The 13,167-nt window shown below is 31.4% G+C and overlaps 1 protein-coding gene across 1 annotated transcript; it reads right to left on the reverse strand.

Moving 5' to 3' along the window:
• Positions 1-701: 701 nt before the first annotated feature.
• Positions 702-11,982, reverse strand: LOC131938413 (trafficking protein particle complex subunit 10). Its single transcript, XM_059296427.1, has 24 exons — positions 11,817-11,982; positions 10,604-10,685; positions 10,343-10,475; positions 9,644-9,837; positions 9,208-9,403; positions 8,898-9,009; positions 8,353-8,600; positions 8,047-8,193; positions 7,830-7,944; positions 7,624-7,700; positions 7,296-7,387; positions 6,968-7,108; positions 6,714-6,817; positions 6,281-6,429; positions 5,946-6,080; positions 5,502-5,741; positions 4,984-5,125; positions 4,266-4,501; positions 3,836-3,936; positions 3,406-3,532; positions 3,133-3,297; positions 2,677-2,863; positions 2,229-2,345; positions 702-1,944 (listed from the first exon to the last, which is right to left on the reverse strand). Exons 1-24 carry the CDS (start codon positions 11,842-11,844, stop codon positions 1,712-1,714), a joined length of 3,501 nt encoding a protein of 1,166 aa, XP_059152410.1. The 5' UTR covers positions 11,845-11,982; the 3' UTR covers positions 702-1,711.
• Between the last annotated feature and the right edge of the window lie 1,185 nt (positions 11,983-13,167).

Raw genomic sequence — 13,167 nt, forward strand, 5'->3', positions numbered from 1 at the left:
TATATATACAAGAACATTTGCATTGGTTAGGTGAATTTAAAGGTATGTAACCAGGTGGACCAAAAAACATTTGTCTTGTATGTATTATTGAAGACATTGCCTAAATTTATTTTCTATGATTGTGCAATAAAAAAGGAAATTATAGCAGTCATTGTGTCCTTTATGAACAGACTTTAACAGTCATAAATAAAATAGTCTGAATTGAAATTGTGGAATCACGAGATTAGAACTAGTTACACTTAGTGTATGAATAGTTCTTGTAAATAATAATTAAATTGGAAGTATACATTTCTGAAGTGAACACAATTCAAAAATACAATTTGTTGCTTTGTGCTGCTTTTCAATAAGCTCAGAAACAAATTTTTGTGTTGAGGTTATGTAATTGTTTTGTAATATCCTTTAAAATTATTTGATTAATAAACTTAAAATATATTTAGACAGCTTTTTTATTAAGCAGAGTAAAAAGAAAAGAGTGAATTTAAGTAAAGGATTTAAAAAATTTAATATGACCTAATATTTTAATTACTTTGTCTATTCAATGACTTATTTAAATGGAACACAGAATTTATATCGTGAACTGCTATGAGAATGTTAAAATGTGCTACTGAATAAATGATCCTTTTATCCTGATTTGGTGAGTTTACTTGTGATTTTTATTTTCAGCATTTAATTGTCTTTCAAGGAAAAGGAAAGCCATGGTACATTTTAAAGTTCAGAATTTATTTTCATAACTTCTTAATGAGCTATTGGAAATAAAAAGTAAAAAATTATCATGCCCATACCTTGCTGAGTTGTATATTCATTCATATTCATGAACTTACAATACAAAAATGAATATGTGTAATATTTTTTACTATAGAGACAATTTTTAATGGCCTAGAAATGAAAGTGGGTTGTTATTCATACAGTTAAATTATACTATGAATGTACATGTACATATCTATAGTTGCAACTAGATTCTATATTCACTAATTTGTAAACATTTAACTTTTTAAATATGTTTTTCTTAAACAGCTAAACAACAGTATCAGAACATAGCAAAAGACAATGCTGACACAAAATACATTCGCAGAAAAATTTCAAGTACACCTTTATGTGCATTAATGCGCGCTGATTTGATAGAATACTAAAATCATACAACTGGATAGGTTATTACAGAAAATAATGTAATAATCAAAATGTACGTTGTACAGATTCTTTTAAAATTAAACCAATGGAATGCATTACTGTTATATTATGAGTTTAACACACTCCATAAACTACATTTTAAAAATTAAACTTTAAATTTAGGTGATTTTTCCATAATTAAAAACAATACATATACTTATCTTTGACACACATGTACAAATGCAAGTTACAATTTTATATTTTTTTAAATATTGGTTCTAAATTATGTATTGAATTTTTTTTACGGGATAAAATATTTAAACCATGGAAATATCGGAAACAAATTTCTCAAAAATAAAGCAAAAGAACAAAAACAATGTTATATAATTTGATTGCACTACAATTTTCAAAGACTTTTCACATAATAATTAATGAATATTTGTGACAAAAATAATTTGGAATATTTTTTTTCATGCATGCATAAATATATTTAAAATATCACAATGTTAATAATTGTTTCTAAAATGATAATTAGCTATTTAGAAAGCTAAATATGAAATTTCAATATATTTTTAAACATTAAAAACCTTGTATGTATACATTATTAATGAACCAAAGACACATCAATATCACTTGTAGTCTGACAAGGGTTCACATGAATTTGCCTACTTCTGCTCTCATTGTACACCTGACCAGGGTTAAAGTCCACAAGATGAGAGGTAAACTGTGATGAGGTGGATGAGGTAGAAATTTGGGAAACAGTCCTTTTAGCCCTTGAGGTTGTATGTATTTGGGAGGATTCCTTATCTGACTCTGTATGCTCATCACTCCCATGATCTGAGGACATTAAAGAATTAACTTTTTGTTTAAATTGACATAATATCATAGAACACAATTTTCTCTTCATTTTACACAAGTGTACTTTTTTAAAATTTTAAACTGTAGAATAAGAAATATTTTGGCAATTTCTTATTAAATCAATTAAAAACAAATGAAAAATAAATAGAATTTTACATTTAATATTACATTTCTTAATTTATTTTCATTTCTATTATATTAACACTTGCATGCACAGTTGAACACACTCCTTCAAATGAGAAATATTCAAGATTTGAAGTTACCTTCTATTAAGTCCATATACTTGTGCAAGCTAACCAAAGGAAAGTGAAGAAATCCAGGCTGCATTGGTACCACATCCAGTGCAATACTATATTTACTTTCCTTCATTGTAAATACACCTGTATGTAAAAAACAAACAAAAAACATTTCAACATTTTGAAATGTGTTCTAGCTGACCTATGGGGCTAACTATATTTTTTTTTAGATCCCTTTAAAAAAATTAAATTAAAAAAAGAGGGCATGTCAAAGCATTATAAAGTAATTGTTAAGATATAATGGTCCCTTTGTCAGGTGGAGTATAAGGTATGTTTCTTTTCCTAGGTAAGTAAAGGGATAGTTTGGTCAGCATTATGCCCAACTACCATTACTGTAGCTACTGTTAGTTTTAGACTGCTAAAGTTAATTTAATTTAATTTATAGTATAAAGCTTAGCAGAGAAGAATAACTTGCCAGTTGATTTCCCACCAATGGCCCAGACATTTCCATTGGCGTGTACTGAGTAAGCAAGTTTAACCCCTTCTAACTGATTGGTTTCTTTAACTTGTTTTATTTTGATGTCTAAGATTGCTGTTTCTCCTGTTGTACAGGATTTGTCTTCTTCGATGCTGGACACAGTGTAAGACAGAATATACAGTGTCTGGGATAAAATGAAACACTTGTTACAATTTTATAACTCACAAGTACAACATAAGTAGCAAAGCATACAGAAAAAAAACCCCAGGAAAAATAACATTCTTTTTTAATTAAGGCTTACATTTTTTAATTAAGCTAATTAGTTATTCTAATACAATGATATGTTTAGTTCCTTTTATAAGTTAAATATTAAAAGATAAATATAATTGGAGAAATTTAATTATGTTTTCTAATAATTTTCTTATGTGAAGTGATATTTCATAAACAACATACTTGGAAATCTTGAATACAACAGCTGTACTCATATTGATGGAGTTCGTTGCTTTTGTGCAACACACTAGAGTAGGTGCATGAAAACACAATGTCTAAAGAAGGTACGACTGGAATGTTGCTGTTGAGTTGCCATAACAACGACAAACTTTGATGTTCATTTACTGGCTGGAAATTTTTAAAATAACAATTTGTAACCAAAATAGACTACATATATTGTCAGTGACTATCTCTAACATGTATTACATTTTTTAAACTACTTAAGTTGTTATGTACCAATATCTGGTCGGGTCTGTTGAGCAGTATAAACTCAACATCTTTACAGCTTGGAGTTTCTAGGCATGGACTTGACAAAACAAAATTTGCTTTGGTTGTTCCATGAATGACAATTTGAAAGTACTTCCTGGAGATAAAAGGTAAACAAAGAAAAATAGTTTCAAAATCTCAGAAAAATAGCTGTAATAGATATAACTAACAAAATAATAAATAGACTTCTCAACAACTATAAGGATTATCTAGATAAGGCCTATACAGAAGAAAAGAACCTTTTGCCATAATGTACTAAAGCAACCCAAGATATAAATAGGGTTTAGCTACAATAACTGATAACCTAACTAATTGGTTATACAAACAGTTGGGTTCAAAGATCGCCATACTACACGCCAGGTGAGTAAAACAAGACTCACTGCTTGCCAGATGTACTCACTGTTTGCCAGATGTGTAAACTCTGTGATCAGCTCGGAAGGGATGAACAAACTCAATTTGACTAGAAAGTGACTTTTTCCATTCATTCACTGTTAGGTTAATCTGCAATGATTAGTAACAATACTGTAACAATATGAACAATACAACAATATAAAAAAAACAAGTGAATGTGAAACAATAAAGAAATAAAGCAAGTCTAATGGAAAACATAAATGCTACCCTACAATACTGTAACAATACAACAATATAAAAAAACAAGTGAATGTGAAACAATAAACAAATAAAGCAAGTCTAATGGAAAACATAAATGCTACCCTACAATACTGTAACAATATGAACAATATAAAAAAACAAGTGGATGTGAAACAATAAACAAATAAAGCAAGTCTAATGGAAAACATAAATGCTACCCTTTTTTTCTGAAAACTTACCTTGCTTTTAACCATAGAGGCACTGTCTTTATCTAATTTCATATAAACGTTTACAGGTATGTCCTGCACAGTGTGAGGATCCATAGCATTCAACAAGACATCTTCTGTGTTGTTGGTATTAGTCAGGTTAAATAATGGCTCTGTCGTGAATGATAGTGTGGATGAATCTTTCAAAGAGTAACTCCCAGATGAACAGGACAGTACTCCCTCTTGGTTGATACCACACACAAAGTGATCTGTAAGAAGTAAATCAAATAAAAAATATGTTCCAGATTACCAAAACATTTCAAGTACTTTGAAACATTCTCTACAGCATAGTAAGGAAAGGCTTACAAGGGAAGGTCAAAGAGTATTCAGACTTCAAGTCTTATTTTTCTCAAAACTGTAAAAACTTAAGTCCCTGGTTTTTTTTGTGTCTAAATTGCAAGTAGAATAGTCTGTGTGGTCAGGTTGTACAATGCAATCCAAAAGCCTTGAGTTCAGTCACTCAGTCCATACACTTAACTCTGATGGGCCCCTAACTCAAGTTAGGAAAGCTACGACCCCTAGGCATGAAAGTGACCCCATTTGCTGAGATCACAGAATTAGATGAACTTGCCTTCATTTGACCTAGTGACATTAGGTCTCAAAGGGTAACATATCTTTTTTAATTCATATATAAATTAAAGTTCAAGAAAAAAAAAAAGAAAGATTTATATGTTAAGTAACAATAGCTTACTGGTTTCTTTAGGTGTTAATGTAAATGTTGGTTCAACGCTGACAACTTTAAAGATAACTTTACTGGACACTGACTTTAAAAGGTCCAAGGACTTAATCCTGAGACAAATCTGACCAAGTTGAAATACTCCTTTTTGATTCATCTTTAAAGAAAAAAATTAAGAAAATATGTTACCAGTAGCACTAGATGGAGTTATTCCATACTACATGTTAATCTGCTGCAAGTATTAAAGAGTTGAAGTATCGAACTAGAGTTATGGAAATAGTAAAATCAACATAACCTAAATTTCTAATAAGCAAAGTGATAAAATACTTTGCAATTTAGCCTATTGACATCTTCAATTATAAACCTTTTCATTTCATAAAATAAAAAAACCCAGTTTGAATGCAATGATTATGAAGTGGATTATTACAGAACTTCATCCAAAAATGGACATGTTTGAAAAATGTGTACTTATTAATGTAGTTGTATTAGATTTATTATTTTCATTATAAATAAAAAATTTCTACAATGATCACCTTTTTTGTAAAAGTCAGACTGTTGTAGCCTGAGGTCAAGGTAACAGTGGGATGGCTGAAACAATTGGTGAAATCATCCTTGTGTATGGCAGTTGAGTTGTTGGTTGAGGGTGCGCTGTCAGATCTCTTCAAAAGCTGGTGGGCGCTGGCACATTCTATTGCACAAGAGACTAATCTGCCCTTTGACCTTTCAACAGATGTACTAAAGTCTATTTGACTGGGAAGGTTTTTGGTCACAGGCTGAAGATAGATAACTGGTATGATTAATAATAAAAAACTAAATTTTTAAAAATATATAACACTACTACTGAAAAACAGATGCAGTTTTTGTGACATAGATTGTTTTCTATGTACATTTTGTAATAATAGTCAAATGTTATTTATTTCTTGACTTATCTAAAATAGCTATTACAAAAAAATATTTTGTAAGAAAACAGAGCTTACTTGAAAATTTGCCATTTTCTCAAAAGAAATGAGTGTTCCACTTGGTTGTCTATTGTGGGTTTTGTTTCTTTGCTGATTTTGTGACTGGTCATCATGTTCAGTCAGTTCTGAATCTTTACAACTGTGCAAAGATATCTGGGGGAAAAATTGTTAATCATTAAAATAATCCATAACATGTAGAATTTATAAAAGTTGACGCAGTTTTTATTCTGCCAAATAGTTTATTTAAATAATTTTTCTTTTTTTACACAAACCACTTAAAATCTTAAAACTGTATTAACAAAACAAATGAACAAGGTACTTTTAAATTTTAAGTTACAATTTGAATTACCTACCTTTACTTCATCAAATGTGATAGAATTAGGAAAATTACTAAACAAATCTACTGTTAACTTCAGTTCTTCATTCAGACAAATGGAATCACTACTCAGTGTGATGTTCTCAATGAAAACAGCATGGGAAGCTCTCATCTCTGTCTTGCATTCTAAAAAAAAATAACATCACATTTCTTTTTCAATTTTAAAATTATCTAACTTTTTTTTATGCCTATTAGTGTTGGACATTTTCTGGTACAAAGAGACCTCACCTATACTTATAGTAAGGTTAGTTTAGCCTGTCATTCCTCCAAGGACTTAGGCTGCCAACTCATAGTTAGACCATTATTTCAACTATATATAACTTAGTGGAACCAACTCTACCCCACCATAAACCCATCTTTTAAAAGAGCCGATTAGATTTTATTTTTGTTAAAAACTCAAATGAAAATACCTGTATATTTTTCTAAGGTTTCAATAAGTTCATTAAAATAATTAGATCTGTCACTCTGTGCCAAGTGTGGACTACAAGCAATATGGCAAGATGTCTTGAGATACCTGGGGAATAAAACATTCATGCTATGAAATTCTTGATAGAAGATTTTTTTACCTGGCAATATTCAAATTACTCCAGTTATAAATTATTTGCCAGATTGGGGCTACAAATAAAGACAGTTCTTAAGAGCTACAAATAAAGACAGTTCTTACTTGTCTGGATCTTTCAACAACCTCTGGCAGGCTGCCAGTTGCAACAAGGTGCCATCAGCCAAACGGTGCCAGCCTTCCTGCTGGTACATTCTAATAGAGTCTAGAAGAAAATTTTCTGCTTTGTAGGGTTCCTTGATTTTCCTGAAAGAAATTTACATGCTAGTAAAACTATTTTGCCTAGGTAAAAATGTATCTTTAAAAAATGTAACAATGTATTTGTAGATAAGATAGTGGGGGTCAAAGAAGTAGATGCTGGGGTCGTGAGTTTTATTACTTAACATATACAGGTAAGTTAATCAACACAGACTCTAACAACAGATTAGCTTACATGTAAAAGTCAGCTAGCTCTAAGCCTATCATTCTGGCTGAGCGATACCTTCCTATATATTTGTATGTACCCATGGCTTGTTCACACATATCCTGGAAAATAAAACAATACTAAATTGCAGGAATTTAAAACATTTGGTGCTACTGCAGGTAAATGATAAATTATACATTGGCTAAAAATTAGATACTAAAATTAATTACTTGGTGTGTAGTTGCAAAAAAAGGAAACATCAAAAAATTAATTATAACTAGTTAATCAATGTAAAAAGTAATAGATAGTTATTAATATTTACAGTACCAATAAATTAGTGTAAGGAAAAAGCAATTACCAAATAATGTTTTTTGAAAGACTCAGGGGAAGACAATGACTCTCTAAGTTTATCAACTGGCTTCTGTTCTGAGTTGGCTACAATTAAATAAATATACTTTTATTACTATAAAGCATCAAATCAACAGCAATAGTAACTGAACATATAGCAACATAAAATATATCCAAAAAATTACATAACATAAAATTTAAATTGATATAAATTACATATAGTTTCTGCAGAGAGCCCCATCCCAGATACGAGATCCACGACTAAACTAAGCTGCGCTGATGTGGGCACCAATCCTGGCATTAGACTACACAGATGGCCAAGCTCTCTTAACTGAAACCATAATGTCATAGGTATAAAAGGATATTTTTATTTAGAATAGAAACTAAATAACCATGAATACATAATGTGAGAATAAGACTTTTGAATTGTTACCTTTTTGTGAGCAAAGTCCCATAAATTGGCTGTGTATAAAGCAAATTTTTCATCTAACTGTGAGGCATTGTGTACAGTACAAGCATGTAACACTTCTAGACAGCCCAGGAAACCCCAACAACAAACAGCCCCTGATGGAGCCTCAACCTGTCATTTAGAGACAACAATGTCATAAATTATACAGCATTTAAAATTTCTAAATACGTACTAAATAATGTGGTGTATACCAACACTGATGGTGCTCAGTCACTTTGCTACATCCCCATTTAATCTGTTAACTAACTATGAATAAAGCTAGAATATTACCTCTAAAGCTTTCATTTCCACAACAGTATTATACAAGTAGTCCATAGCTCTCATGGCTACTTCCCATGCCCTGCCCATTTGAAACAGCAAGGCTGCTTGCCTACAGAACAGATAGTTTCTAAACTCAAGCAAGCTGGCATTATTCTGCTTCACCTCTTCTCTAAGTTCAAGATCTAGAGACTTTGCCAGAGATACACCAGCCCAGCTAGTACAGGGCTTTATGACATGTGTCAGCCATTTGACAGTATCTGTAAAACATACCCGGTACAATCAATTACAAGGCACATTAAAATATATCGTAAACAGTAATTGAAACAAGATTTAGATATACACGGTATGCAATATTTAAACTGCATTCATTGTAAATCATCCGTAAGAAATAAATAGATACATAAATAAAAATTTAATGAACAGCGAACGTCGCTTTCAGGTAAGAATGAAACAAAAAAAAAAAAAATTTACACAAAATATTTAAAACATTTCTGTTTGAGTTAAAAAAAAAACCTTGGTCCTTTGTTAAATCAAAATGTGAAAATAATGTTTACCTCCATTGGCAAAGTTCTCTACAAACTGATCAAACATAGCATCCAGCTCATCATACTGTATTAGAGCATCCTCCTTTAGCCCCAACATTTCCAACATAAAAGCTAGTTCTTCCTGTAAATAAACAGTTCTGTCTAGTTACAGGAATATGATTTAAATAACCCCTACACATTGGATTTAGCAACTAATTTTAGTACTTAAAAAAAAAAGTGATGTTCAGAAATATGAAGCTTAATTTTTTAAAATAAGTGTTCAAAATAATCTGAATTTACATCAAAAGTAAAAAAAAAAAAAGTTTTTGCCATTTGTTACCTGAATTATGAAGTATGAGAAATAGTTCCAGCCTGGCTCATTGCGTTTCTCTCTCCGACTTCGCATATTTTCTTCATACTTGGTCAGGTGCCTATTAAAGGCCTGTAACAGCAAACTGCGCAACTTTTGAAAGAGTTGTGACCAGGATTCTGATGATTTTGAGTCCAATTTATTTGGCTCAGTTAACACAATGCACCTGAAAAATTGAATAAATAACCTTAAAGAAGCAAAATGGAATTTTAAATTTAAGAGTTTATCATGTAACATTTCAGTAAACTATAGTTTAAATCTGCTTTTTGGTCCTTTCTCTTTGGGGTTTTGGTTATACACATTTAGCTGAAGTGGAGAGAGACTTAGGAGAAAATACAGGTCCTTGGGTTATAGAGTCAAAGGGATCAATGAAAAAATGGTTTAGAGTAGTAAATGGTTTTCTAACCTTTCTTGGTACTTGCTACAAAAGTCACTTTTCACTTTATCAATGACAGATGACCTAGGTAAAAGTTTAGCCTTGACCTTGCTCTCTTCACTGTTTACAACCACAATAAGCCAGTCCTGAATGTTTCTGGCTTTAAGAGCACTTAGCCACTCAGTTATATCATCTTTTACTGTTTGTTTATACGCTTCAACATCCTAAAATATCCGGTGCATAAAATAATTTTCACAAAAAATGTATTTATCCTAATACTAATCTAATGTATGAGCTGAGTAAAATAATGTATGTGAGCTTGGGTTTTTTAAAGATAGGAAAATTACTAAAATGTATTGTAATTATTAATTTCCAAAATAAAATTCTTATTCATTAGGGCCTACATTCCTACATATTTTTAATTAATTAATTTTTTTTACAAAAATAAATCTCAACTTAAAATTATTGTGTACAGCGTTTATTGACTTTATTAACATAAGGTGTAGGTTTTAAATAAACAGGGGAAAAAAAGACTTTTCATTGTGTGGGTACTGATTAAACTCATAGGGAAAAACAATTTTAGGGGAAACTGAGTATTAATTAAGAGGTAATAAAATGTCTTACTTGTAAAAATGTTCCATTAAACCTGATATCAATTTTTACATTTAATTAACAATAACTGAATTACGGTTATTTCATTTAAAAATAGAGTGCAAATCTGTAACCTACACCATCTGCCCAGTACAGATGAAAGTACGGGCGACTAACAAGCGTTTTCTCCTCTTCTTCAGGTAATATATCAGCATCATAAGGCACAAGACTTGCTTCAAGGTTAACCATCCTTGGCGCTCTGCCATAAGATCTACACAAGTTTAAACAAAAAATTTAACATTTAGATTAAAAAATATGTTACAAATGTAACACTTATTTAGTTAAATTGTAAATTAAACAAATATAAATTTTTCAATTATAATTTGGTATTTTACTTGCCTACGCCATTCACATGGTTCTTTAGGTAATCCTTGTGCAACAAGGGGGTTTAAGGAAGTAAAAAGAGATTTATTCCCATGACCTGTAAATTGAAGATGAAATATTAACAGTTACAAGGGCTGAAAAGCTTAATGATCTGCAACTAAGTGAGTAAATTTTAATACTGACTTTTTAAAACTAAATCAGCTAAGTAAAGCTGTTAGGCTACTAGTTAGCCTAGACGTTGCCTAAAAAAAATCGTTGTTTTATTAATTTAATCTTGTAGTGATTAGATGATTCATTGATTAGATTTTAGATTTACATTCTTTATCTTATAACTATAGTATAGTAAGTATAGTGCTACAAACTTATCAATTGAATAAGTAATTATAATAAGTAGCTTAAAGTAAGTGTCCGAGTAAAAGCTATCAAATTTTAAAATAAAATTATATTTTTAAAACCAAATGACCTAGTTATAGTTATGACATGTTTATTTAAATTTTCAGAGATAAAATGGAAAAAAAAATGCTTTTGCTAGACTTTGTTAAAATGAAGATGTTGTTTAGTTACCAAAAGAGAAAAGTACTATTACTAGATCTAAAAACATCAAATAAATCCTAGATCTAGATCTAATAAATGGCCGATTCTAGCCGGAATAAGATACGCATGCGATACGCATTGGAGAGAAACTACGACTTGCCTTAGCGGCGATGTTTTCGATGGTACTGCGCATGCGTGTGTTTACAACCGCAGAATCCTAACGCCTAACACCAACCCTAATCCTATCCTTAACCCTATCCCTAACCCTAATCCTATCCCTAACCCTAATCCTACCCCTAACCCTCATTCTAGCCCTAACCCTAGCCATAGGTCACTGCGCATGCGCAGAGCTATCTTTTGCCGACTAAGTGGAGACGTTGGGGAGAAAAATCTTCTTCCGAGTAGACACTTCGAATAAAAATAGTGCCCAATGCTTACCATGACTTATAAGCAAAATGAAAATGTCTTAGGGCCTAAATATTACTAGAGCCTAAATAATTATTAGATCTAGATTCTATATGATTTTTAATATTATATTAGATCTAGATCTATATATTATTATAAGTTTATTTTAGGTCCTGTGGTCTAGCAGCAGCTTAGGGCTTTTAGACGAAAAATTAAAGAAAGAGTGAGTGTTACTGTGTGTTAAGTAAGAGGACTACTAGAATCTACTACTACAATATTAATTACTGACATGTAACGATAGGCTTCGCTTCATTCATTTTGCGGTATCGTGTAAATGATATGCTTTTAATTACAACTTTAAGACATAAAGTTTATAAAGTTCATTTGTAACTTCAAAGGCCATACTAAAAATTGATGGATACTCCTCGGTTTTGTTTGGGAGGAGATATCGGAAACGAGTTTCGACTTTTTACTTGCATCTATTAAAATATTAACCACACAAACATTAAACGTACAAAACAATAAATGGTCTTAAACAGGTTTTTTTTTTTTAAATTATTAAACTGTTAACTTCTCTTTTGGTAAATACAATAGTTTGTTTATATTTTATTAAAATAATGCATACATCTTTTTTTTTGTAACATTTTTAATGATTTTTAAAAAAAAATTGGCATACACTCATACAGCGGCGTCGCTAGGTCGGATGTCACTCGGTGCTGCACTTTGCGCTTTTTTCCGTTGCGCTTTTTTCTGTTTGCGCTTTTTTCTGTTTGCGCTTTTTTTCTGTTTGCGCTTTTTTCTGTGTGCGCTTTTTTCTCTTTGCGCTTTTTTCCGTGTGCGCTTTTTTCTCTTTACGCTTTTTTCCGTGTGCGCTTTTTCCGTTGCGCTTTTTGTTTTGCGCTTTTTTCCGTTGCGCTTTTTTCCTTTGCGGTTCTTTCCGGCCACCGTCATGCCGAACCCCCCCCCCCCTCCCCCCGCAGACAATCTATCTGGAACGTAATATTAAAATCAAATATCGTCGAAACACATATGACACACAAAACACATGACACACGAAACACATATGACACACGAAACACATATGACACACGAAAACACATATGACACACGAAACACATATGACACACGAAACACATATGACACACGAAACACATATGACACACGAAACACATATGACACACGAAACACATATGACACACGAAACACATATGACACACGAAACACGTGGGTCAAGACATGAAGACAATGCAATCTGAAATTAAATTTGACTTAATTGGATGCCTAATCAATTTTTTGTGAATTAATTAAAATTTAGACCGAATTAGTAGGCATGTCTATCCAACCACACCACACGCGTCATCACGTTCAATAGCTGCGCCATCACGTTCAATGGCTGCGCCATCACGTTCAGTAGGCGCGCAATGGTTTTTAGTCATGTAACTCTATTGTAAATAAAACATGTAAAGTACTGAAAAAAAAATTCATAAAAAAACGTTTTAATAACAAGCTTTTATGTAATAATGCACTAAAAAGTAGAAAATAAATTATAGACTACTATTTAAATTACTATAAAGAAAAGCGTGGGTCTCTTCTCAAATATTAGTAAAGGTATCCAATAGGTACTAAAGTGCTAAAGTGAC

This window comes from Physella acuta, unplaced genomic scaffold (assembly GCF_028476545.2).
Source record: "Physella acuta isolate Inbredline_101_S28 unplaced genomic scaffold, ASM2847654v3 ptg000243l, whole genome shotgun sequence".
In the NCBI taxonomy this organism is placed as follows: domain Eukaryota; kingdom Metazoa; phylum Mollusca; class Gastropoda; family Physidae; genus Physella; species Physella acuta.

Coding starts and splice junctions, on each gene's coding strand:
- LOC131938413 (XM_059296427.1), bottom strand. CDS start 11,844: ATGAATGAAGCGAAGCCTATCGTTACAT. Junction 10,686..11,816: donor AGCGAAGCCTATCGTTACAT/GTCAGTAATTAA, acceptor TTCAATTTACAG/GTCATGGGAATAAATCTCTT. Junction 3,533..3,835: donor GTTTACACATCTGGCAAACA/GTGAGTACATCT, acceptor TTTTATCTCCAG/GAAGTACTTTCAAATTGTCA.